General features: G+C 44.4%; 1 protein-coding gene across 1 annotated transcript in view; it reads left to right on the plus strand.

The window, feature by feature from the left end:
- The window catches only part of LOC116502614 (vomeronasal type-2 receptor 26-like), a 42,378-nt gene extending 32,910 nt beyond the window's left edge, over window positions 1-9,468 (plus strand). The window contains exons 9-10 of the mRNA XM_032208484.1: window positions 913-995; window positions 8,714-9,468. Of these exons, the coding sequence (XP_032064375.1) occupies window positions 913-995; window positions 8,714-9,468 (838 nt within the window). The remainder of the gene's footprint in view (window positions 1-912; window positions 996-8,713) is intronic.
- Window positions 9,469-27,545: the final 18,077 nt, after the last annotated feature.

The raw sequence follows: 27,545 nt of genomic DNA on the forward strand, positions 1-27,545 counted from the left end.
TTAGGATCCGTTCCAAGTGGCCTAAGCCTATTCACCAAGGTAGAGGGCTAAGAATTCACTGAGGGGGGAGTAGAACCCTTAAAGTTTTGTTAAACTGCTTGGAAGACTTTATATAAATACTAGCTGATAACCCAGTGTAGCTCAGGTATGTATTTATCCCAATCCTGTATTAGAGGGAGCCCTCTTGTGGAGTACTGCAAAGCCGTTACCATGACAATTTCACTGTGCTGTACAGTAGAAGCCATTTTAAGACACAACAGGCTGTATCTTAACAGAACTTGAATCCAAAATGCACACTATCACAGTCAGAAGTACTGTGACGTGACACTATAGATATAATTCAGTTCTTTTCATTTCAGCGGCCCAGGCATTCCAGAGTTATGCTGGAACACACAAACACACACACACCCTTGAGGGATGTTAGGGGTATCTTGTTTTCAGAGAGTAAGTCATCTGTGTACCTAGTTTGGTTGAAAATTTTCAGCAGCCCAGGTGTTCCAGAGTTATGCTGGAACACACACACACACACACACACACACACACACACCATGTTAGGGGTATCTTACCCCCACAGTATTTGTTTCAGAGGTTAAGTCATCTGTGTAGCAAGTTTGGTTGAAAGTCTATCTTTGCAATGTGAGATGGCAGAAGCAAAAAGGAATCTCTAAAGACTCTGAGAATAGTTGTATCTCCTCCAACCCTTTGGACCTAGTTAGAGATTTCAAATTGATCTAAGTAGACAAATTGGCTAAGTATCGTATCTAATGGATGGGGACTCCTAACACATTTCCTTTGGCATTATCTCAGTCTCTGCCTCAGTCCAAATGTGTGGAAAAATGTCAGCCTGGATTTGTCAAGAAGGCCCGAGAAGGAGAGCCAGTTTGCTGCTATGACTGCGTTCTTTGTCCACAGGGGACCATCTCCACTCAGGAAGGTGGGTGACATGGGAGAAAAGAGTACGGAATTCATCCAGAGTCTTTTGAACAGTGTGCATGGTAAAAGACACAGCTAAGCTTGACAATTTTGTGGTTCTTTGTTTTCAATGTGCCCAGTCTCTTTATAACGGGAGGAATAAGAGAAAGAGCTTGAAGGATGAGAAAGGAAGAAGATAAATGGGGTGGGCAAGGTTACTTTTGAATGGTAAACAAACAAGCAAATAATCTATCTATCTATCTATCTATCTATCTATCTATCTATCCATCCATCCATCCATCCATCCATCCATCCATCCATCCATCCATCCATCCATCTTCCTATCCTATCCTATCCTATCCCATCCCATCCCATCCCATCCCATCCCATCCCATCCCATCCCATCCCATCCATCCATCCATCCATCCATCCATCCATCCATCCATCCATCCATCCATCCATCCATCCATCCTATCTAATCTAGCCCTATCTCTCTCTTTCTCTCATCTATTATCTATCATCAATCATTTTTCTAATATATTTATTTATTTAAAACACTTGTATAATTGCCCATCTTTTAGCCATGCTCTGAGCAGCTGCTAGTCAGATTTTTAAAATAAAACACATAAAATCATTTCAGAAGCCATAAAAAAGCCAGTTAATATTTAAAACATTTAAACAAAAAAGTGGTGCAAAGCCATGGTTACATACCATCATTTAATACTCTCCCAAAGCCTGGAGGAAAAGCCAGGTCTTTTGAGCCTTATGGAAGGCTAAAAGAGTGGTGGAGATGCCACACTTCACTGTTCTGTATTCCAGGAGCTACACACTTTCTAACCCCCGTTAGAGGCAATATTTAGGGGAAGGGATTAGGAGGATGCCCACCTTATCTAATCTGGCCGGACAGGTACATGGCCTCAGGGAAAGACAGTTCTGCAAATAGCCTGGCCCTGTGCCATAGAAGCAGTGGTGAAATTCAATTTTTTTTACTACCGGTTCTGTGGGCATGGCTTGGTGGGCATGGTGTGGCTTGGTGGGCGTGGCTTGGTGGGCATTACAGGGGAAGGATACTGCAAAATCTCCATTCCCTCCACACCACAGAGGAAGGATAATGCAAAATCTGCATTACTACCCCTCTCCAGAGGAAGGATACTGCAAAATCTCCATTCCCATCCCACTCCAGGGCCAGCCAAAGGTGGCATTTGCCGGTTCTCCAAACTACTCAAAATTTCCACTACCAGTTCTCCAGAACCTGTCAGAACCTGCTGGATTTCACCCCTGCATATAGGGCTTTAAAGGTGATGACTAACATCTTGAATCACATCTGGAAAGAAACTGGAAGCCAATGCAGCCCACACAACAGAGGTGTTACCTGCTCAAACCTAGCCCCACCCTCCATAACTGTGTATCTGGACTGCTGAAATTCCCAGGTCATCTTCAAGGATAGCCTCATATGGAATACACTGCAATAATTAAGAAGGAAGATGTCCAAGACATGGATGAACATGAACAAGGCCTCCTGGTCAAGAGACGAGATGACTGGTGCACCAGACAAATGTGTGCAAAGATCTTCTTAGCCATGGCTACCAACCGCTTCTCTAGCAGGACCCGTGAATCCAGAAAGACCCTCAAATTATGCACCAGCTGAGTCCTGGGAAGCCCCACCCTGTCCAGAGCCAAAGATAAAGTGTCATCTGATCCTGGAGGACCAAAAACCCCCCATAGCTAGTCCTTCTTGCCAGAGTTGAGTTGAAGCTGGTTCCTTCCCATCCATATCAGCACTGCCACACATCACTCGTCTGGTTAGATGTGGAGATATTTAACCCTATACTGATGGATGATCTTCTTTAGCAGTTTCAGGTAAATGTTAAAAAGGAGCAGCGAGAGGCTCAAGTCTGAAGCACCTTATACTGCAGGGGCCTAGGTTCATCCTCTCCTCTTCTAACAATACTGACTGGATCATACCATGGAAAGAGGAGGCCCCAGGAGGTTCCTGTTGTGGCCCGCCAGTGGCCAGTGGAGCTGGCAACTGAGTTGGACAGTGAGAAAGTTGGGGAGGAACAAGGGACAGTCATGGAGGCTGGGGAAGGCTCAGATGAAGTCTCTGCACTGGAGGCAGAGATGAGGCCAAGGCCATCTGGCAGTTCTCAGCTGCCTTCGTAGCTAGACAGCAGTGAGGCAGAGGAACAGCTGGAGCCTGTTCTCAGTGTGCGCATGCGCAGAGCTGTCAGAAGAAAAGAACAGCTAAGAAATCAGGGTTGACTTGGGAGTAAAGCCATAGGTGGACCGTGAATGGCCCCTCCCATAGGAAATAAAAAGGGAGCGAAAGGGGAGTGGGCTTTTGCAGGAAACAATTCGTTTGTTAGTTCATTTCAGGAGTGTGAAGATCTGTCTGTGAATCTCAGAGACTCTGTGCCAAGTCTTTCCTTGCACTGCACTGAGTTTGGAAAATATTTACATGGCAGCTTTCCAAGCTAGATAAGGTCTATGGTAATAACTTCACTTTTGAAAGTCTGGGGCCTTTGCTGAATGTGAATGAGAGGAATTCACATTTGTTTAATAAGTGGATTTTGTTGGGACCAGGAATCTGCTTTGTGGTTTTTGGGGAAGCCTAGGTCAGTTCCAGGTCCCAAAGTGAGCATAGAAGGATACCATGGCTGATGGTAACAAAAGCCACTGAGAAGTCCAGGAAGTCAGAATGGTTGCACTACCTTTGAGTCCTCCAAATGTCATTGTCAAATGTGACTGATGCTGGTTCAGTGTTTTGCCCTGCCTGAACCCAGACTGAAAAGGGTTCAGGTAATCTGCATCATCCAGTGGCCTTCAACCACACACTCAACAACCTTCCCTAAAAACGAAAGATTGGGAAATTGGACAAAAGTTATCCAATACTGTTGAGCCAAGGTGGCGCAGTGGTTAAATGCAGCACTGCAGGCTACTGCTAGATCAGCAGTTCAGCGGTTCAAATCTCACCGGCTCAGGGTTGACTCAGCCTTCCATCCTTCCGAGGTGGGTAAAATGAGGACCCAGATTGTTGGGGGCAATATGCTGACTCTCTGTAAACCGCTTAGAGAGGCCTGAAAGGCCTATGAAGCGGTATATAAGTCTACTGCTATTGCTATTGCTATTGCTTAGAGAGGGCTGAAAGCCCTATGAAGCGGTATATAAGTCTACTGCTATTGCTATTGCTATTGGGTCCGAGAATAGGCTCTTGAGAAGCAGGAATGCCACTGCCTCCTTCACAACAGGCAGTACCACCCACTCCCTTAGGGAGGCATTGATCACTGCTTGGACACAGTCACATGCTACCTCCCAGGAAACAGATGATTGGAGTCACAGGTCCAAGGACCCTGTCCAATTGCTCAAAATAATTGGCTTGAACTGCTCCCAGATAACAAGGCTCATATAAGTCTCCGTTGCCTCCAATGAGGTCTGCCCAGCCAGAGTTCCCTCTCCCTCTCCCTCCATATATATGTATGTGTGTGTGTGTGTATGTATATATATATATATATGTATGTATGTATGTATGTATGTATGTATGTATGTATGTATGTATGAAGGTCACACTTCCACTCTCTGTCATTAGGCTCGTCACAAGAGACCATCCAGACAGAAACCCAATATTTTTTACTGTTGCCTTTTTTGTTACATTTGTTATATTTATGCTGATAAATAAATAAAGGGAGACTAGTATAGATCTATTTCAAGCTATTTAGCTCTCATCAGCTAGCCATACCCAAGTTTTTGGGAATCGAACCTGTGCTCTATTGCCTCCCAGGCAGGGAGTTAACCATTTGAGCTACAGAGAACGACTCCTTTATCAGCCAGCCAGGGTGGGAGGTATATACTTAAAGTCACAACCCCTGGTATGCCCAAGTATGGGAGGAAGGTCACACTTCCACTCTCTGTCATTAGGCTCGTCACAAGAGACCATCCAGACAGAAACCCAATATTTTTTACTGTTGCCTTTTTTGTTACATTTGTTATATTTATGCTGATAAATAAATAAAGGGAGACTAGTATAGATCTATTTCAAGCTATTTAGCTCTCATCAGCTAGCCATACCCAAGTTTTTGGGAATCGAACCTGTGCTCTATTGCCTCCCAGGCAGGGAGTTAACCATTTGAGCTACAGAGAACGACTCCTTTATCAGCCAGCCAGGGTGGGAGGTATATACTTAAAGTCACAACCCCTGGTATGCCCAAGTATGGGAGGAAGGTCACACTTCCACTCTCTGTCAGAATGATCTCTGTAGCTCAAATGGTTAACTCCCTGCCTGGGAGGCAATAGAGCACAGGTTCGAATCCCAGTAAGGATATGGCTAGCTGATGAGAGCTAAATAGCTTGAAATAGATCTATACTAGTCTCCCTTTATTTATTTATCAGCACAAATAAAAACACAAATATAACAAAGGCAACAGTAAAAATATTGGGTTTCTGTCTGGATGGACTCTTGTGACGAGCCTAATGACAGAGAGTGGAAGTGTGACCTTCCTCCCACACTTGGGCATACCAGGGGTTGTGACTTTAAGTATATATATATATGTATGTATGTATGTATGTATGTATGTATGTATGTATGTATGTATGTATATATATATATATACATACATACATATACATATGTATGTATGTATATATATATGTATACATATACATATATATGTATATATAATCAGAGCTGCCGTCCCTCTACAAACCTTGGTGGGTTTCTTACCTTCTTAAGAAACCCCAAAGATAAAATCCAGCTAGAAAACCAAGGAGTCTACGAAATACCATGCAAAATCTGCCCTGCAATATACATAGGACAAACGAACAGGAGAATAAATGCGTACAACGCAGAACACAAGAACGCAGTAAGAAAAAAAGAAAAAACTTCCTCCCTTTTCCAGCACCTTAAAGCTACAGGACATGAAATTAATTTTGAAGGAACCAGGTTAATCTCCAAAGCTGAACACTTCAACAAAAGAATAATTATGGAAGCTATCGAAATAGAGAAACACCCCCACAACATGAATAAACGTGATGATACCTCCCACCTACCACACATCTGGAAACCAGCCCTAATCAACAAATGAGCCCCACCCACCACCCAGCCTGTTACAACACGAAACAACAATGGACACACAGCCAGCACGAAACAACAATGGACACAAAGCCAGCACCAATCAGCACCAATCTACCAATCATGATACAACCACACAACCAATCATTCCACTTACCGAAACAATGCCAGCACTCCACATACCTCCACCAAGAGTTATAGAAAGATGGCAGCTCCGACCACGCTTTAAGCCCAAAACCCAGCCTGAAGATGGCGAGTGAGACTTCACCGAAACGTTGCCAAGACAATCTCAATCTTACACAGGAAAAGACCCGAATACAACAAGACCAGCATATGTATGTATGTGTATGTGTGTATGTATGTATGTGTATATGTATATATATATGTATGTATATACACACACACACACACACACACACACACGCACGCATACATACACAGATGACTTACTCTCTGGAAACAAATGCTATGGGGGTAAGGCATCCCTAACACTCCTTGGTGTGTGTGTGTCTGTGTGTCTGTGTCTCTCTGTGTGTTCCAGCATAACTCTAGAATGCTTGTGCTGCTGAAATGAAAAGGAATGAATTATATCTATAGTATCAAATCACAGTACTTTTGACAGCGAACGCGTGCATTCTAGATTCAAGTTCATGTGTGTGTTTGCCTGTGTCTCTCTCTGTGTGTGTCTATGTTTGTGTGTTCCAGCATACTTTAACTTGACACTATAGATATAATTCATTCCTTTTCCTAATATAGGATTGGCATAAATAAATTCCTGGGCAATGCCAGGTTATCAGATGGTTGTCAGCGTTCCAAGTATCATGTAGAATTAAATCAGAGTCCAAGGCAAAACGATCCTTAAAGTTCCAATTTAATAAAGCAGACATCTTAGCACATCTGTGGAATCCGAATTCTAAAGGGGTTCCTGGGATTCCACCCAGTTAAAAGTTCATGATCTTGTCCCCACACCCACAAATCCATCACATAGTCCAATCTTCTTCTTCCACGCTGTCATCTCCACCCAGCTGCTTCCGGTCAGGTGTAAAAGTGCGGAGATAAAAGATGACCTTGGTCTTCTAGAAAAGAATGACAACAATACATTCCACAATCCTACTCCTATCTATTCCCCTCTCCCATCAACTATACTAATGAAACAGCATAATGAAATAAGAGAAAGTGTGGCAGGCCAAAATTCTAAAAGGAATATAATTGCATGGTTAGGAATAAAGTGACAACAAGCCACTTTATCTGATGGACTAGACTAGAACTTTATTGTCACTTTAATCAGCATACATTAAAATGAAAGTTTGTTGCATTCAGTTCTCAAGGACAACCATTCTTTACAGTGACCCTGCAAAGTTTCTCCTGATTTCTCCTTACTCAGGGGAGTCCTGCTTACCCAAATAGGGCTGCTAGTTGATTACCTGCAGATGCAATAAAGTTGGAGACGTACTTGCATTTTGCTACTCTTATTGCTACAAGGTAGAGTTGACTACAGTGGTGGGTTGCAGGTGGTATGCCCTGGTACGGGTGTACTGGTCCTTGCCAGGAGCACCAGGTACTATTCCGGTACGGTGCTCCAGAGGGCCCACATGCCCGCCTGCCCTCCTTACCTATATTTGAGCTCTTCGGCGCTTCTGCCCACGGAGCATACGGTGCCTACGCAATGCTCTGCCGAGCAGCTGGAGCATTGCGGAGGCGTTGCGGAGCATCACAGGAGGTAAGGACGTATGTACGCGCTGTGCATGTGTGCATGTGTGCATGCATGCTGCACACGTTCATGTGGTGGACGCCGGGTCTCATTGCACCGTACCAGTTGCACCAGGATCCAGAACCCACCATTAGTCGACTCTAACCTTTCCACATAGGATGTCTGCTTGTTCCACCAAAACAAGTATAATAGGAAGACTCCAGGTCTGTTCCCTGAAATATTGGTACTTTGCTGGTTCTTGGAAACCTGCTTTTTCTGTTGCAGCTTCCGCCTCTGGAACTCCTTCCTACTTGAAATCCAATAGGCCCACATCCTCCTAAACTTGTGAAGACCTGCTTCTTCTCCCAGGTGTTGGGGTAAGGTGAAGTCAGTGCAGGATGAGAAGTGCAGTGAAGGGTGGTTGTGGCACTAGGTGTTTCTCTTTTGGGTTTTATTTGTTGTTGTTGTTTTCTATAGTTGTACATATTGTGGATTTTGTGGTGGGCTATAAGCTGCCGAAAATTTAAGATGGGCAAACCAGACAAGTATTTCATTTCTCTCTCATTCTCCCCCTCTCACATACCTCATCTCTCATCTCTATTTATCATCTCTCTCTCTCTCTCTCTCTCTCTCTCTCTCTCTCTCTCTCTCTCTCTCCACTATCTATTATCTGTCTCTATATATCACCTCTCTTTCTCTCATCCACGTAGGTGTACAAATAGTTTTAGGAATAGCTAAAATACTGCACAGAACCCTCAAACTCCCAGGCCTCTGGTAGAGGATGTGAGATTGGGGAAGACACATACCACCATAGGGGTTTATATTATAAAAAGAAGGTCTTTCTTGAAAAGTGAAAGAAAAGACTATAAAAGAAATATTGTATTACATTTTCTTAGATACCGAAAAATGCACCAGATGCCCAGATGATCAATATCCAACCAAGAACAGAGTCCAATGTATCCCCAAAAGAATCTCCTTCCTATCCTATGAAGAATATTTGGGCATAATCCTTGTGTTTTTTGCTCTACTCTTGTTCCTAACCACAGGCTTTGTTTTCATCATATTTCTTAAACACTTAGAAACTCCCATTATCAAAGCCAATAATCGGGATCTCTCTTACATTCTCCTGGTCTCCCTCTTGCTTTGCTTCTTGTCCTCCTTGATCTTCATTGGCCAGCCAAGGAAAGCTACCTGTCTTCTCCGACAAACAATGTTCAGCACTGTCTTCTCAGTAGCTGTGTCTTCTGTGTTGGCCAAAACTATAACAGTAGTACTGGCATTCCTGGCCTCAAAACCAGGGAACAAGGTGAGAAGATGTTTGGGGAAGAGCTTGGCCAACTCCATTATCCTTTCTTGTTCTGCTGTACAGATTCTCATTTGTGCCATATGGCTGGGAGTTTCTCCCCCATTCCCTGACTCTGACTTGCATTCCCAGCCTGGAGAGATCATCCTTCAATGCAATGAAGGGTCTGTCACTATGTTTTATATTGTCCTTGGCTACATGGGTTTCCTGGCTGCCATTTGCTTCACAGTGGCTTTCTTGGCCAGGAACCTCCCTGGAGCCTTCAATGAAGCCAAGTTAATCACCTTCAGCATGCTGGTCTTCTGCAGTGTCTGGGTCTCTTTCCTGCCCACCTACCTGAGCACCAAAGGAAAGTCCATGGTGGTCGTGCAGGTCTTCTCCATCTTGGCCTCCAGCGCTGGATTGCTAGGCTGCATCTTCTTTCCCAAGTGTTACATTATCATCCTGAGACCAGATCTAAACACTAAGGAGCATCTAATGATAAAATTAGGGAACTGACTATGAAATTGTTTCTTAGGCACATAACATTTGATTCATTGCAGTTATTGTTGGGTTTATAATATTGTTTTGAATCTGTTTGACAAGGTTATTTAAAGCTGAAGAATATGAATATATGAAGCATGTAAGACTCATCAGTAAATTAATAATGAAAATTGCCAAGCAGTCCCTAGGCAGAATATACAATGGTGCTGTATTCTTAAAGAAATGCATACATAAGCAGAAAGCTGGAGGAGAAAATAATCAAGGTAGTCCTAGACTTACAAAAGTTCATTTAGTGACTGAACTGTTACAATGGACCTGAAAAAGTGACTTATGACCATTTTTCACAGTTACGCTCTCATTGTTAGAGTGGCCATATGTGAGCCCTGGTGTTGCACCAGGTAGAATGCAATACTACAGGCTCACTCTGCCCATAGCCTGGAGTTAAATCCTGATGAATTAGAGGTTGACTCAGCCTTCCATCCTTTTGAGGGCAGTAAAATGAGGACCCTGATTGTTGGGGCAATATGCTGACATTGGTGATGGAAATTTCTTTTAAAAGGTGGAAAACTCCTGTGGGAATCATCTTCATGATCCTCTTATTGTTCTGCCTTCAAGTTCTGCCTCTCCAAGTTGTTAATGATACTCTGGGAGTGTGATGGTTCAGCGATTAAAAACACTGAGCTGGTTAAAGCAGACAGCAGAAAATAAACTCGCAAGATTTGTTTTTCTCACCATGTACACACTGATGGGCTGCAAATTTTTAAACAATTGGTTCTCTACCCGAATGATTGGCTGGGTGGTAGTGGCTGGGTGGGCATGGCTGGGTGGGTCATGTGACTGAGTGGGCATGGTCAACTCTATATCACTTGTGTGGATGGTACCTGCATGGGACAGGCAGGGTTGGGGAAGGAATCTAGGGGTCTATGCTGTTTTTCAGGCCATTTTGGGGGGTTGATTTGGGGCTGTTTTTCAGGGCATTTTCAGGGTGTTTTTGAGCTGATTTTCTCTGGAAAAATGGCCTGATGAATGGCCTGAAAACAGCCCCAAAAACAGCCTAAAATGTCTCAGTTTTTGGCTGTTTTCAGGTCATTTTTTTGCATTGATTTTGGCCGGACAAAACTGCCTGAAAATGCTCCAAAAATGAGTGGGGGTGAGGCCAGCCAGTGGTTTGATTTGCTGGTTCTCCAAACCGTGCAGAATCGTAACAACCAGTTCAGATTCAGTCCGAACTGGCAACAGCCCACCTCTGCATGTACGATTATACATCTAAACTAGACTGTATTGTTTCTCTGTGTCACATAATATATCTGGGTATATCTTTGATTCATTGATTCATTGATTCATTGATTCATTGATTCATTGATTCATTGATTCATTGATTCATTGATTCATTGATTCATTGATTCATTGATGTTGTAATATGGCTCCTTGTGTAGGTGTGTGTCCTCCATGGCCTAGTTCATATTAAGGCCTGCAGAGCCACGCTGAATCACACAGGAGACAACTGGCTCCGAGAAAGCCATAACAACCTGATAGTGAATAACATAACATTCTGAGATGTGCTCTACCATTGACGTCCAGGATTTGACCATATATAGAGAGAACTTTCCTGAAGCAGTAGATTAGAAATTGTACTTTTACAGGTTGTTTTGTATCACATGCTATTGCTCCTCCTGCCTTTGTCCTGTCTCAATAAAAGGGGCTCTCAGGTTCCAATCTGGGTCGCTCCATCCCGAGAAAATTTGTCTCCTGTCTTTTCTCAACATTGGCTTCATGGGCCAGCAGCGGAAACTTCACATTTGGTGACCCCGACGTGATGTGATTGACGTGATCAACCCTACGTGATGCAACGTGATCGACGTGATCTACCTGTGTCACCAGCCTTTCACTCATCCCCGACTTGGCAAAGTCTCGCAACCAGGGCCTGCTGTTAGCGAACAGAGCACCCTCCCAATCGTGAGTATGGGCTCAGGTTTCTCGAAGGCTCAGACTGCACATCTGCAGGAGCTTCGGGAAATCGTTAAATCGTCTGTTGCAATCGCTCAGGCGACAGGTCATCCGCTTCCCATTCCCCCGAAAAAACATTTCCTCTCTCTATTGGCTTACATCTATGAGAATTGTCCCATTTACCCAGAGAAGGGCTCTCTTTAAGTTTCCTTATGGCTTCAATTGGGTGTTTATTTTCATAAGGAACCTCGAGCCCCGCCAGAAGTTCTCACTACCTGGAGGCTTCTTGTAAGATGCCTTCAAATTCATGAGGAAGGTATGCTGGGGGCTGCTTGTAAGCCCTCGGAATTATCTCCTCCACGCTATGAGGAGATCGCCTCTCCTGCTTGCCAGGCGATGGCCCTCTCCGAGGCCTCTTCAATTCCCCCGGCTTCTCCAACTCCCCCGGCCCCTCCGGAAGAGAAGGTTTCTCCTCTCCCTTCCGCCCCTTCCCCCGCCCCGCAAGTGTGGCGTAGCGCTCTCCAAGACGCTCTGCGCGATGCTTACAATCAAGGGGACATGGAATTGGCAGAGGATTGTTTCCCTGTAACCTTTCAAACCAATGCGGCTGGGGTGGTTGTGCCTAATTATATCTCAATCCCCTATAGAGCTCTTAAAGATCTTAAGCAAGCAGTTTCTGCCTATGGGGTGCAATCCCCGTATTGCAAAGGACTGTTCCGAAACCTTTTGTCAGGGGATCCCTACGTGCTGGAGGATTGGAAACTTCTCCTCGGCATGCTTCCTACCCCCTCTCAATATGCCATTTGGGCCTCTGAATACCTTAAAGAGATTAACAAGGAAGTTGTCAGAGGTCTGCCCAACAATGTTACCGCTCCTCAGTTACAGGGAGGGGCTGGGTTTGAGACAGGGGCTCTGCAGGCTACGACCCACCGGGAAGCCCTTGATATAGTGGGACGGGCAGCTGTTAAAGCCTTGGAAAAGGTGGATGATCCTATGGATGGCACCGCCCGGCGGTCCTTTGCAAAAACTATGCAGGGTCCTAGCGAACCCTACTCAGATTTCATTGATCGCCTGCAAAAGGCAGTGGTCCGTCAGATTGACAACGAGGACGCTCAGATTGAATTGGTGCGGAAATTGGCTTGGGAAAATGCTAATGCGGATTGTCAGAAAGTCCTGCAGCCTGTGGCAGCCAATCCCTCCTCCACTGTAGCTGATTTCCTGAGGGCTTGCAGGGTGGTGGGAACCCAAGTTTTTAAGGTGGAAAGCCTCGCGGCTGCCCTCCAACAAACAACTGCTGGTAAAACTGGAAATTGTTATAATTGCGGGAAGCCAGGTCATTTCTGGACTCAGTGCAAAGCCCCATGGCAAAACTCTGTTAATCCTCCCCCTCGTCAGCCTGGGGCCAAGCCTCGCACTGTTTGCCCGCGATGCAAAAAAGGTTTTCACTGGGCTAATCAGTGCCGCTCTAATCCCCCCCTCCTCCCCCTCCTCCCCCTCCTCCTTCAGAGCAGGGAAACTAGAGCAGGGGCCTTCAGCCAGCCCCGCCCCAAAGGCTGAGTCAGTCAAGCTGCCGATTCAATTTCTTCTATATGCAGCAGAGACTATCACCGCTCCTCTTCCTACTAACAATTATTTTCTGCCTTTGCAACCGGACCGTCCCCTGCCTCCGTTTCCTCTTTTAGTTTTTCCACTCCAGGACTTTGTTTCCCGAGGTGTCTTGACATCCCCATTTCTGAGGGATGCTGAGGATTTTTCCTCTTTAGGATTTATTTTCTCTTGCAACATTCCTCTTACGGTGACGGCAGGTGACCCGATCGCTACTGCCATTCCATTGTCGCCTGCTATTTATTCTGCTTCTTCTCCTATGCCTGTTTCATCCTTTGCACCCTTTGCTCTTGCCTTGGAGCAGTCTGTACAAGCAACCCGCCCGATGGCTTCTTTCAATCTTAACGGCCGCTCTTTTGCTGGGTTGCTTGACACTGGGGCGGATGTCACAGTGATTCGTACTGATGAGTGGCCCCCGGACTGGGAGACGGAAGCTTCCCCCTCAGTTCGTGGGGTGGGCGGTTCCCAGTCTGCAAGAGTCAGTCGTCACTGGCTTTCTGTTTCCTCTCCTAAGCTTTCTACTACTATCTTCATCAAACCTATTGTTCTACCACTTCATGTCAACTTATGGGGACGGGACCTTTTGTCTCGGTTGACTACCACACTAACAATTGAATGATTCCTCCCCCTATCCGCCTCACTTTGACCACCACGGTTCCAGTATGGGTTGATCAATGGCCCATGCCTGAGCACAAATCTTCAGCATTAAAAATGCTAGTCCAGGAGCAATTAGACAAAGGCCACCTGGAAATCTCTTTTAGCCCTTATAACACTCCGGTGTTTGTGCTACAAAAGAAAACTGGAAAGTGGCGCCTCCTCCAAGATCTAAGGGCCATTAACAAAATCATTCAGCCCATGGGCCCATTGCAATGTGGCCTCCCGAATCCCAATCTTATCCCTCTGGACTATGATCTGATAGTACTTGATTTAAAGGACTGCTTTTTCTCCATTCCCCTGCATGCAGAAGACCGGCAACTTTTTGCTTTCACTCTTTTAGAATACAATAATGCATATCCTAATCGCAGGTTCCAGTGGAAAGTCTTGCCACAAGGCATGTTGAATAGCCCTACCATGTGCCAATATTTTGTGCACCAGATTTTACAACCATTCAGGGCACTTTATCCTCATTTCAGATTGTTCCATTACATGGATGACATTTTAGTGGCAGCCCCTGGGCCCAGGGGGACAGTCTTGAAGGAATTCCCAGTTCTCAGAGATCTGCTAACACAAGCTGGTTTGCATATTTCTCCTGAAAAAATACAAATGTTTCCTCCTTTTTCGTACTTGGGTCATAAACTGTCATGCTCTTTCTCCACTCCTGTTCTTCCTTCCTTAACCCTCCCCCGACGAACCACGCTAGTGCAGTTACAACAATATCTTGGCTCTGTTAATTGGGCACGCCCCTACATGGGCCTTTCGACTGCTCAATTGACCCCCCTGTTCTCGGCTCTTAGCGCAGGCAAGCACCCTGCCGATCCCATAGCGCTCAATGATGCACAAATGCAATCGTTGCAAACGGTCCAACAGGCTCTAGGGATGGTTTGGGTGGACCGATGTGCGACGAGCGCCCCCTTGTGCATAGTGATACTCAATACACCATCCCTCCCCACTGGTGCGATCATTCAAAAACCGCAAGATCGCACTTTAATTCTGGAATGGTTACATTTGGCACATACTCCAAAAAATACAATTGTACAAAAAATAGAGCAAATTGCCCAGCTGGTTGTCAAGGGGCGACTTCGCACCAAAGCATTGATGGGCCTTGAACCAACCACTTTGTATGTTCCCATGCCGCTACATGCTTGGGAGCAGTACATGATCCACTCAGAGTCTTTGCAGGGAGCCGTTGCCGGGTGGAATGGGACGGTCTCCTGCCACCCCCCCCTTTGACTTTCGCTTTAAACTTATTTCACAAATTCCTATGTCTTTTTCTTCGCTTTCTGCCACTGCACCTATTTGTGGCGCTCCGACTGTTTTTGCTGATGGCAGCAAGACGCACGGCGCCTGTGCCTGGATGGAAAAAGGGGTGTGGCTTACACAAACCACAGGCCCACAATCCAGCGCGCAGAGGGCTGAACTTGCTGCCGCCATCTTGGCTTTCGACAGGTTTTCGCATACCCCTTTCAATCTCATCTTGGACAGCCTATATGTCACTCAGATCGTCAGGACTGTCCATGGCGCCTATCTTTCACCTGCCACGGAAGCCCCGCTTATGTCTCTCTTTCTAGCCTTGCAAAAGGCTATTGCTACGCGTGCCTATCCTTTCTTTGCCACTCATATTCGCAGCCATCAGCCCTTTCCTGGCCCTTTACAGGAAGGGAATGATCGCGCTGACGCAGCCGCAACTGCGGCAACCAATTTGGAATTTCTCACCCAAAAAGCATCATGCACCCCCTGGGAAAGCCATGCATATTTTCATCAAAACAAAAAAGCTTTGGTTAAGCAATTTGGCATCTCAATAGCAGAAGCCGCTGCAATTCTCCAACAGTGTCCCACTTGCAGCAAACAAGCACACAACCTCCCCATTGGGGTTAACCCTAGGGGGATAGGTGCGTGCCAAATTTGGCAGATGGATGTCACCAGATATCTTCTCTTTAAGCCCTGGTCGTACCTCCATGTCACTATTGACACCTATTCTGGCTTCATCATGGCTACCCCCCAGAGGGGAGAAACCACAAAACATGTTATTAACCATTGCCTGCGAACCTTTTCGGTGCTTGGCTCTCCAAAAGAACTAAAAACTGACAATGGACCCGCTTATACAAGTTCGGCATTTGCCTCGTTCCTAGCAAAATGGAACATTATTCATAAATTTGGCATTCCATATAACAGCCAAGGCCAGGCAATGGTAGAAAGGGCTAATCAGACCTTAAAAGATGCCCTAGCACGCTACACGGCCGGGGAAGGCAAAATAACTCCCCCTAATTTACCGGCCATTCAAAACATCCTTAATCTTTGCCTTCACACACTTAACTTCCTCAACGTCTCAGGCCAACCTCCAGCAACAGCAGCAGAACGACATTACGCGCCTCCAGACACCAACCCAGCTAAACCTCTCGTCTACTTCCGTCAGCCTCCCGATCCGACTTGGAAAGGCCCCGCGAAACTACTTGCCTGGGGGAGAGGCTACGCTGCTGTTCAGCATGACGACACCATCCTCTGGGTTCCTGGACGAGGTGTCCGCCCGTACCACCCACCTGCTGTCGGACACACCCCCGCCAGACCACCTGCCATCCCGCTGGATCCAGTGCTGCAAAAAACCAACAACCTCACGCCCTAACTTTGGCACCACTTTGATCCTCGTGTTTGCTGTCTTCATCCTCCTGTTCCTGTTAAGTCACCGTACCGCCAGCGTTTCCACTCCACACCATGTGTCCCGCAGAAACACCCTCCCTACAAGCAACTTTAACTGTAGCCAATGCATCATCAAAGTATCCAAAGGGTCGGCAACCATCAGCACGCTGATCTACTCTAATATCCCTCCCGAGGGATGTACTCAGGATCTCCCTAAGTGCATTCTTAACAAGACTGAATACAGTGTCTGTCAACAAGGCACTACAGTGACATGCCACAGCCCAGAAATACTTACCAAATACAACATCACCATATGGGCCGGTCTTGGCATTGTTGCTGGGAACGCAGGAGCAGCCTATCTTGCATACCTTAACCACACCATTCGCTCAAAAGCAGAACAATGGACTATTGACATTGATGTCTGTCTGGCCATGGACAAAAAAGCCTTCCGCTCGTGTGGCTCCCACGCCTGGCGAGAAACCTACAAACACGACCATAAATACCTTTGCACCCGTAACAAGCCAAACCCCCCTGAATACTTTCTTCACCCCTGCGCATCTTGGGGAGACCCGCAAAAGACCGTTTGGCGCGGAGTTTGTGATCACACTGGTGGCGGCTACCGAGGATGCTACAACCCTTTGAACGCAGCAAAGCAGACTATTGAATCGTTCCGTCAGATACCGAACAGCAACAGGGTCTCTTTCACCCTCTCAAAAGACCATCCTAAAATTGCAGTCTACGGCCTGGGAATTGATGGAACGGGCAGTGATCCACTTACCTATATTACAATCACTATTGACAGTCTCAAAAAGTCCAGAGGCATACAATGGTCCGTTTATGACACCATCGAAAGACTTGGAACCAACGCAAAACCAATCATCTCTGACAAAGCCCGCAACCTGTTCCTGGAATTTGCCACCGAAATTGCCCAAACCCTGGGGGTAACAAATTGCTTTGTATGTGGGGGCACAAACATGGGTGAACAATGGCCCTGGGAAGCCCTAGAAGCTGACCCAGTGTTACTAAACAACCTTTCCCGGGCTGGGAATCTCACACTACGGCCCCACGCTTCTGATACCACCTGGACATTGACTACTAACATTGTGGGGACCCACTGTTATTTCCGCAATGGTTCCTTTGCAGTGGGCACCCTCTTCTGCAAAGGCCAGTGGGTCAACTCCTCATGGACCTCGGCTGCCAACATCTCCAAGCCGGAGCAGTTGAACACCACGGTTTTTTCCTACTTTTCCTCCTCAACACGAAACTGGACTGCCCCGGTGGGGATGTATTGGGTGTGTGGAAATTTTGCTTATGAGTACCTCCCTCACAATTGGGGAGGCACCTGCATTTTAGCATGGATTAAACCCTCCTTTTTCTTGCTACCCCTCACTGCTAGACAACACCTGGGAATCTCCGTGTATGATGTTTGGAGAAGGAAAAGGGCCCTAGACAAGGGAGAGGGTTTTGGGGGGGTGCAGGTTGGGAATTGGAAGGATAATGATTGGCCCCCCGAACGCATTATTGCTTATTATGACCCCGCGACATGGGCAGAAGATGGGTCGTGGGGTTACCGTACCCCAATTTATATGCTTAATAGAATAATTAGGCTGCAAGCTGTGCTAGAATTAGCTGGTAATCGTATTGATAGGGCGCTTAACGCCATTGCCACAGCACAGGATAAGCTGCGCACTGCAGTTTATCAAAACCGCTTAGCTTTGGACTATCTACTTGCAAAAGAGGGAGGGGTATGTGGGAAGTTTAACCTGACAAATTGCTGCCTACAGATTGATGAAACCGGCAAAGTGGTAGCTGATCTCACTGCTGACTTGAGAAGATTAGTGCACGTGCCCGTGCAAACGTGGACAGGGATTATGGATGATGCGGGGTTCTTGGGGGGCATCTTCCGAAACTGGAAGCAAGCCGCCTTTATGGCAGGCAGCATCTTCCTAGGCCTCCTACTACTACCTTGTTTTATCCCTGTCATCCGAAGTATAATCCAGTCCACAGTGGAGGGTATAGTGCAGAAAAGGAGTATCAACATGGCATTAACAAGCCTTGATATGCAGCAACAAAAGGCACTGTTGACAACTCTGGTAGATGAAGAGGGAGAGTCTTTTTGACAAAAAGAAAATAAAAAAGTAGGAGATGTTGTAATATGGCTCCTTGTGTAGGTGTGTGTCCTCCATGGCCTAGTTCATATTAAGGCCTGCAGAGCCACGCTGAATCACACAGGAGACAACTGGCTCCGAGAAAGCCATAACAACCTGATAGTGAATAACATAACATTCTGAGATGTGCTCTACCATTGACGTCCAGGATTTGACCATATATAGAGAGAACTTTCCTGAAGCAGTAGATTAGAAATTGTACTTTTACAGGTTGTTTTGTATCACATGCTATTGCTCCTCCTGCCTTTGTCCTGTCTCAATAAAAGGGGCTCTCAGGTTCCAATCTGGGTCGCTCCATCCCGAGAAAATTTGTCTCCTGTCTTTTCTCAACATTGGCTTCATGGGCGAACAGCGGAAACTTCACACATTGATTCATTATCAATTTATCGATTTTGTCATGTTGATGTAGTGTATATTGGAGGTGGTGACCCTTTGAGAGCTGCATGCAACGAAATTTTATTTTAATGTATGCCGATTAGTGTACATTCAAAGTGACAATAAAGTTATTCCTTCTCAAAATCTCTCCTGTTTTAGAACATAGTCCTTTCCCCAACTGTCTCCATATCTTGCTCCCTGATCCTGAGGCCAGCACCACTATGATTGTTTTAGTCAAGACAGATGACATGGCAACTGAAAAGATGGTACTGAACACTATCTTAAAAAGGAGGGTTGCTGAATGAAGAAGAAGGAGGACATGAGGCTTATTTGAGGGAGACCAGGAGGATGTAAGGGAGGTTCCAGATGTGGGCATTGACAATAGAAGTTCTCAGATATTTAATAAGTATGGTTAAAACAAAGCCTTTAAAGGACAACAATAGGGCAAAGAAGACCAGGATGATGGACAGGTCTTCAGATGGAATTTTTGAAGTGTCATGGAGTAGAATAACATTCTATTCACATTGTGCTCATTCACAATAGGCAAAGTCTTTCAGGAGAGGATTTGCAGTCACAGACCTTATCTGGCTTGGAGGGCCGCCAGGCTGATATCTGCAAAACTTGGCAAGGAGTCTTGGAGAATCATGAACCAATTAAGCAAAGTAATTGTCTCCTGCAACTCCACTCCTCTTGTGCTCCTCTTTTATTTCCTCTGGGGGGGCCCATTCATTGTCCACCTGTGGCCTTACTCCTAAGTCGACCCCTATTCTTTAGCTGTTCCCTTAGTATGGCAATGCTGTGCATGTGCATACTGGGAACAGGCTCTATCTGTTCGTCTGCCTCACTGATGTCTGACTCTGAAGGCAGATGATAACTAGCATACGGCCTTGGTCCGCTCTCAGCCTCTGAGACAGAGCCCTCATCAGAACCTTCCCAGACTCCAGGACTGGCCCATCTTCCTCCCCAACCTCCTGACTGTCCAAATCTGTTGCTAGCTCCACTGGTGGGCCACCACACAGTTTCTGTAGACAAGGGACATAGTTTATGGACAACAGAAGTTTATTTCATGGGTGTTGAACTATTTTTCCCTAGCGTTACTTTATGAACATGTCTTGACAGGAAATATCACAACTACTACAGAACTGCCTCATGGGATATATCTGTGATTTGACAATAACATGTTTTTTTCCTGGTACCCATTGGTATTGGTTGCCCCAAAGAACTTCGGTGTCCCAAGAGGAAAAGGGGGTTCTGGCTGTAATTAGCACCATCTTCTGCTCTTTTTCCTGTGACTGCTTTTGATGTAAAACATCATGGAAGGGATCTTACACCAGAAAAGGATAAATGTGTCCTGCTCTGTGTAGCAAAGGTTTTGACAGAGACTGTGCCCTTTAATGTTTCTTTCTTGCTTTTCCATATGAAACTCAGTTTCTCTATGCCTGAATTAGGAAAGTCATTGGGATTTCCATATTCTGAAAGAGCTTTGATTTTTTTTTAAAAAAAAATCTCTTGTTGTGCCTGTTTAGACACAGGATTGATTCAACTCCAAAAATAATGGACCTCCTGCTTCTGCTTCTACTGCTGTTGATGTCCCAGCCTGTCTCTGGGAAACTAAAAATAAAGTGCCCGCTACATTTGAAACACCAGAATGGAAAAAGACCATGGAGCTATTACAGGCCAGGAGACCATCTCATTAATGCAGTCCTTTCTGCAACAAAAATATCGCGTACAATGTTGTCTTTCAACATGGTTCCTTATAGTCAGACACAATTGTAAGTCTTTCAGTGTGATGCTATTGCATCCCCTCCTACTGCATTTGTAACAATCTTCTTTTTTTCCTTCTTATTTACTTCCTTTTAAATTGCAAGATCTGTCAAATTTCTTGAATTGCTTTCATTTCCACCGCTTCCCTCTTTTGCCTCATTTTGAGGAAGAGAAGCAAATCCAAAGATGGATTTGAAAAAAAAGAAAGAAGTGCAGATGACATCAAAACCCCAGTTCATCAGTTGAATGTCTAAAATAGGGATTGAAAGGATTATAGGTTAACATCTGTCCAGATGTTTCAATATTTTTACAACAGCTCATTCACATTCAATACCTGATCACTACAGCAAATAAAGGATGACTTATTTCTAGAACTGCTATTCTGAGTCAATTATGTAACTGCCTCTTTCTTCTTTGATGGTTCTGCTTTAATGATTGAATGATTTTTGAATCTTTGTTCCTGGGAAGGTGAAAATTAGTACTGCTATAAATAATGGTGTATTTGTTATTCTTAATTTTCATCTCATCTTCTCAACAGTCATTAAAATAAAATGGTAATGGATAAACATAATTTGTCTCTGGTTTGAATCAGAATTGGCTTAATACCCTGAGATCTGTTGGAAACAAAAGTTTAAATTTTTAAAAGAGTATTTTATTATTGCTATCAATAATGATAATAATAAGATGAACCTATTTTTGTAATAGTTTACCTTTGGACAAGCTAAGAATACTACGTTACATTTTTGCTATCCAAGTAATCAACAAGGATCACCGACTCCTGCACAATTTCACACTTGGCTACAACATTCATGACAACTATTTGAACACATTTGGCACTTCGGATGCCATGCTGGACATGTTCTCTGTTGGGGAAGCCAATGTTCCCAACTACAGCTGTGGAAGGAAGGACAACATTTTGGCTCTTATTGATGGAGCTGCCAATGACATCTCCGTTCAGATGTCGACATTAGTAGGCACTTACAAAGTCCCTCAGGTTTGCATCTGTATTTTTCTATAGGCAAAGCGAATTGGGTGGCGGTGGTGGTTGAGTAATGGATTCAGCTGTATGTTCCCTTTAGAATTCGAGAACTGATTTTCCCTATGAGCATTTAAGGTGTTATGGCTGAGGATTGCCAATAACCTATTCTAAGATGTTCATGAGAGTCAAGTTGGATTTATTAAAGGATAATATTTTGGAATTGATCTGACTGGAAATATAACACAGAACTTTTCATTGCTTTTTCAGATCTGTTTTGAAATTTTTTCAGAGTCTCTGCATGATAAAAGCCAGTTGCCTTTTTACCATCCGCTTTTCCCCAAAAACAGGATCCTCTTCCCAGCGACTATTCAACTGCTCCTCCATTTCAGATGGACCTTGATTGGTCTCTTTGCTCCGGACACAGAGGGGGGAGACAATTTCCTGAGGACTTTCACTCCTATGCTTGTCAGGAATGGGATCTGTGTTGTGATAGTACAAAGATTCTCAAAAACTAGACACATAGCATCTCTCAGGGATGCTCTCTCTAACTGGAGACAAGTCAATGTCTTCTTTCTGTTTGTTGAACTTGATTCCTTTTGGGACATAATTCTTCCTGTCCATTTAACATTTAGACTTTTGCCTGGATACATTGAAAGGAAAGTCTGGATCACGACAACTGTTGGAGTGCGAACAATGGAAAATCACAAACTTCTCAAGTACATCCATAGTGTCTGGACCTTTTCTTTTTCAGTAAAAGAAAAGCCGAAAGATGACACCTTTGAAGCCAATTTCTTTGTAGAGCCACCATTTGGAGACCAATCTTTTCACTGTTCTTTTATAAAGCACGTCTTTTCCGTCAAAGGCCAGAAAAGATGTACGCAGAAAGCACCACTGGAGACCCAAGAGGAAGGGAACAGGATCAAGATCACAACTTACCACCATTTTTACAGTGTCATTAAGACTCTGGCCCATGCCTTGCACGCTGCATATTCATCCAGATCTTGGAGGAGGAGAAGAAAGGGGGTTGAAGAGAGATGGGATGCCCCAAGGCTGCATCCATGGCAGGTATGGGATCCCAATATGGATCCATCAAACTTAGTTCCCTTTTAGGTGGAATCCAACACAGAAGGAGGCTAACCTTGTCAACCTACTTGTGCCACAAAAGGACATCAGGTTTGGTCAATCTAATTGCTCTGGGCTTGCAGTTACAAAGATAGGGCACTGTGACCTATATTTTTTATATTAAAGGTAAAGGTAAAGGTTCCCCTTGCACAGATGTGCTAGTTTTTCCTGACTCTAGGGGGTGGTGCTCATCTCTTTTTCAAAGCCAAAGAGCCAGCTTTGTCTGAAGACATCCGCATGGTCAGGTGGCCGGCATGACTAAACACAGAAGGCACATGGGATGCTTTTACCTCCTCCCCCCCAAAGGTGGTCCCTATTTTTCTGCTTGTATGTTTTTCATGCTTCCTTTAACTGCTAGGTTGGCAGAAACTGGGACAAGTAATGGGAGCTCACTCCGTTACATGGTAGGGACTGAATCTACCTTTCTGATCAACAAGCTCAGTGTCTTTATCCACTGAGCTACCGCGTCCCTCATGTAATTTTTTTATATCAAACACCAGTCACTTTAGAAAAAGATTCATGCAGGTTAAATAAATTCCTGTATGTATAGGTTTGTGATTAGCATCATAGAATTCTACATTTTAAAATTTGAATGACACTTAAATGAGGCCAATGAGGTGACTGCAGGCATCCTGGTTGAAGCTGGTTACTCAGTAATTGAATTAAGACAATCAGTGAAAAAAAACCCTGAAGTTTGGTTCCTTGGCTCAATTCTAAAACTGCTCCTCCTTTTAGGATGTTTAGCACCCCTTTAGGAAGCTTGGAGAAGAGAGGATATAGCACTCTTCCAATAGCTACCTAATTTTTTGAGAAAAATGAAAAAAAATTTTGAGTACAGTTTCAAAGAAATTTTTAATATCTTAATTTATTATATATAAGAGCGGTGGTGGCACAGTGGTTAGAATACAGTACTGCAGGATAATTCTGCAGACAGCCAGAAGTTCGATTCTCACTGGCTCAACGTTGAGTCAGCCGTCCATCCTTCTGAGGTTGGTAAAATGAAGATCCAGATTGTTGGGGGCAATATGTTGACTCAGTAAATAGCTTAGAGAGGGCTGTAAAGCACTGTGAAGTGGCATAAGTCTACGTCCTATTGCTATATCACCCAGTGCTCTTTTAACTACATTTCTAATCATCCCATCATAAAGTTGTTTCCTAATACTTTTCTAAAATATGTTATATCACCAGAATTCCCACAATCTATTAATGAAGTATAATGATATGTGGAAATGACCTTGGGGATAGGGGGAAGAGATGCTGCCTAAAACATAGATGACCCCCACTCTGTCAAGGACCTTGCAGTACTCATATCAAATGAGATAAGTGCCAGAGTTCACTGTGACAGCATTGCCAAAAAAGGCATTATGAGTTCTTAACCTAACCTTGCAAAGTTTCTGCTCCGATAATATTGTACTGCAAACTAGGGCATACAAAACCTTTGCTAGACCAATCTTCGAATACAGTTCATCTATCTGGAATCTGCACTGTATATCAGACATTAACCCAATTGAGAGAGTCGAGATGTATTACATGAGAAGAGTACTCCACTACTCGCAACAGAATACCTTATGCCACTAGGCTTGAAATTTTGGGCTTGGACAACCTAGAATTACACCACCTACGGTCTGGCCTAAGTGTAGTACACAAAATTATTTGCTACAATATCCTACCTGTCAATGACTATTTCAGCTTCACCTGCAATAATACACGAGCACACAGTTGATACAAACTCAATGTAAACCATACAAAACTCAATTGCAGAAAATATGACTTCAGCAACAGAGTGGTCAAGGCCTGGAATGCACTATCTGACTCTGTTGTTACATCCACAAATCCCCTTAACTATAATCTTAAACTGTCTACTGTTGACCTCACCCCATTCCTAAGAGGTCAGGAGGGGCGTGCATGAGTGCACCACCATGCCTAATGCCCCTGTCCTTTCTACCCATTTCCTGTGTTTTTATTCATGTTTATTCTTATTCCTGTTATCTTGTACATGAGTGACAAACTCAACAAAATAAATAAATAAATAAATGAAGGGGTGGAATTCACAGTTGCATAACAGGCATAGGACAAAATGTAGAAAGGATCCTCCCCTAACTTTTCAGGCCGTCAAAAGTAGGAGATTTGTCCTTGCAAAATTCTCTTAACGTAGCTTCCCAATAAAATTGAATTTGCTCATCTATTCATGATTCCTGCTTGGTCTATTTGGGAGATGATTGGTTTGGCAATTTCCTCCTAATAAATCCATTCTTTCTCATAATCACCCATTTGTTCTGAAGGAGTTTATGAGTCTTTCTCTGGAATATTCCTGATGATTAAGAATTTTTATGAATGATATTTTGTCAACATATATTTTGTAAAAACATGGCTGACAAAGTTTGCCAGCAAATCTCTGGCTTTGATTTCTGAAGATACTGTTGTTCTCCTGACGAAGAGTTGCAAGTTAGACAATTGTAAAAAATCCATAGGTGGAATGACCTAAGAATATTTGCAGGTTAAGCAATTGGAGAACATTCAAAGGTTGAAAAGACCAGGTGGGATAAGAGATCAAGGTTTCTGCTCTTTCTGTATGTTTTAATTGTAGTTCCATCCCTTTCTGAAGAAGAATGAGTTTTGCAATGTTTCCACATTGAAATGTTACTTGGAGAAAAATGGAGACATAACAGCCGATCTGGACATCTGGAGCATTGTGATTCTCCCCAAGGAGGATTCCTTCAGACTGCAACTTGGGAGGTTTGAACGGCAGAGACTTATTGTCAGCCAAGATGTTCTTTCACGGCTAAAGTTACTCAACAAGGTGCATGAAATATTGAAAGGAGAGGGGCAGGGCTAAGCTGATGCGAAACGATGGGCAATCTGGTAGCTCCAAGATCACCCTCGATACCTTGGTCGCTGGACGGTCCTTTTGGACCTAAACCGTCCTGGAGAGACGGTGATAGGGAAGGGTACATCTTGCTGATCCCAGAGATATCGCAAAGTCTTTGATGATCTGGGAAAAAGCCTTTCTTGCCTGTGGTCACGAGACAGCCTTTAAAGCTGCTGAAGCCATGGATATTTCCGCAACAAAAGAGTAAGAGAGAAGTGTGTCGTTATCCACCTTATCCAAGGTGGATAACCTTCACAAAGAATTGAATGTGGAGTAGAACACTTATAATTCCAGTGAGCTAATGTGCAGCATCAAAAGATCCTGGCTTGCCCTTTTTGAGGGACACGTTCTCATCACCCCACCTCTATCTCATCTCACTTCAATTTTACAAAATAGGCAGTCCAGTGGTGGGTTCCTATCAGTTCGGACTGGTTCGGCCAAACTGGTAGTGGTTTGGTGGCTTGGGTCACTGGAACCAGGCCTGACATGCCCCTGAACTAGTTCTCCTGGAGCACCATAGGCACCACCACCTTGTTTTTCACTTCGGCGCATGTACAGAACAATATTTATTGTATAGTGTGCATCAAGCGTGTGCATGGCATGCACACAAGCAAACCGGCAGTAGTGCCTGCTGGAACCTACCCCTGAGACAGTCGGTTTTAGTTTTAATCTTAGTTCATCAGGACGGCGGCCCTATGAATTGAAGATATAAATATAAAAAGAAACAAAGAACGTCTTCAGTAATTTGTAGGAAATTTTTCTTTGCACCTTAGCTGAGAGATAATTTTAGATTACTTTTATAAGGCAATGCTTTTGAAATGTTTTATATAGTGTCAGAACTGCCCCAGCTAGATCCCTAAGAAGTAAAGAACGTTAACCTCATTTGGTTGAAGTGATAGGTGGTTTTTACTAAGGATTAGTGGTTGCAGCAAAAGCAAGGCAATATCTGAAGTTCCCATGTAAAACATAACATTGTCCTCCTCTTTCGCCAGCTTTCCCCCATTGATGGGTCCATCCAGGGGTAAAATCTACTTACCTTCACTACCAGTTCGCAAATGTGAGCATGCGTGAGCTCACTCCCCTCACATGCCCCATCTCTGTGCATGCGCAGGATCTTCTGAACATGCACAGAGCGTTAAAAACATCTGGGTGGGTGGGCAGAGCCTGCTATCGAGCATGCCTGCAAAGGTAAGTAGAACAGCAAGGGGGAAAAAATCTGTTGTGTTATGTGATTTAAATTAGCTAGAAAGCAGGAAATCCTGCTTTCTAGCTAATATAAATCACGCGTCACAGCTGATTGTTGGAAATATGGGTTTGGGCAAACCGGCAGCATTTTTTTTACTACTGTTTCAGGCAAACTGGTCCGAACTGGTAGCATCTCACCCCTGGTCCCTCTCTGTCAAATAGCATGTCATTTAGGTGTTTTGGGAACAGCTTGGAGATGGGCTCCACTTGGTACAGTTTCACATTCTTTTCCCAAGTTAGATGACCTTGAACACCAGAAGCACTTCTGGTTTCCATCAAACCTATCACCCCTCTTCCCTCTCATTTCTCATCTCTATATTCCAATTTCCCCCCTCCCCTCTAACAATTTATGACAGGATGACAGTAAAATGCAGAGCTGACAATGACATGCAGTCTAAAAGAAATCAGTCACAGATTTCTTCTTTCATTACAATTTTGTTCTATTTTAATCACACTAATAGAATATGTAATTAATAAATGTAACTACCATTTCCCATCAATAATTTGTTATTGTTTTCTTTGATGATCCCTGATTTTCTGCTTAGTCTTTTCCACAGTCCCAATGTGTGGAAAATTGTCATCCTGGATTTGTCAAACAGGTTCGGGAAGGAGAGCCAGTTTGCTGCTATGACTGTGTTCCTTGTCCAGAGGGGACCATCTCAGCTCAGGAAGGTGGGTGACAGCAGATGAAAAGGTGCTGGATCCATCCAGAGTATTTTGATCA

Source organism: Thamnophis elegans, chromosome 2, assembly GCF_009769535.1.
Source record: "Thamnophis elegans isolate rThaEle1 chromosome 2, rThaEle1.pri, whole genome shotgun sequence".
NCBI lineage: Eukaryota > Metazoa > Chordata > Lepidosauria > Squamata > Colubridae > Thamnophis > Thamnophis elegans.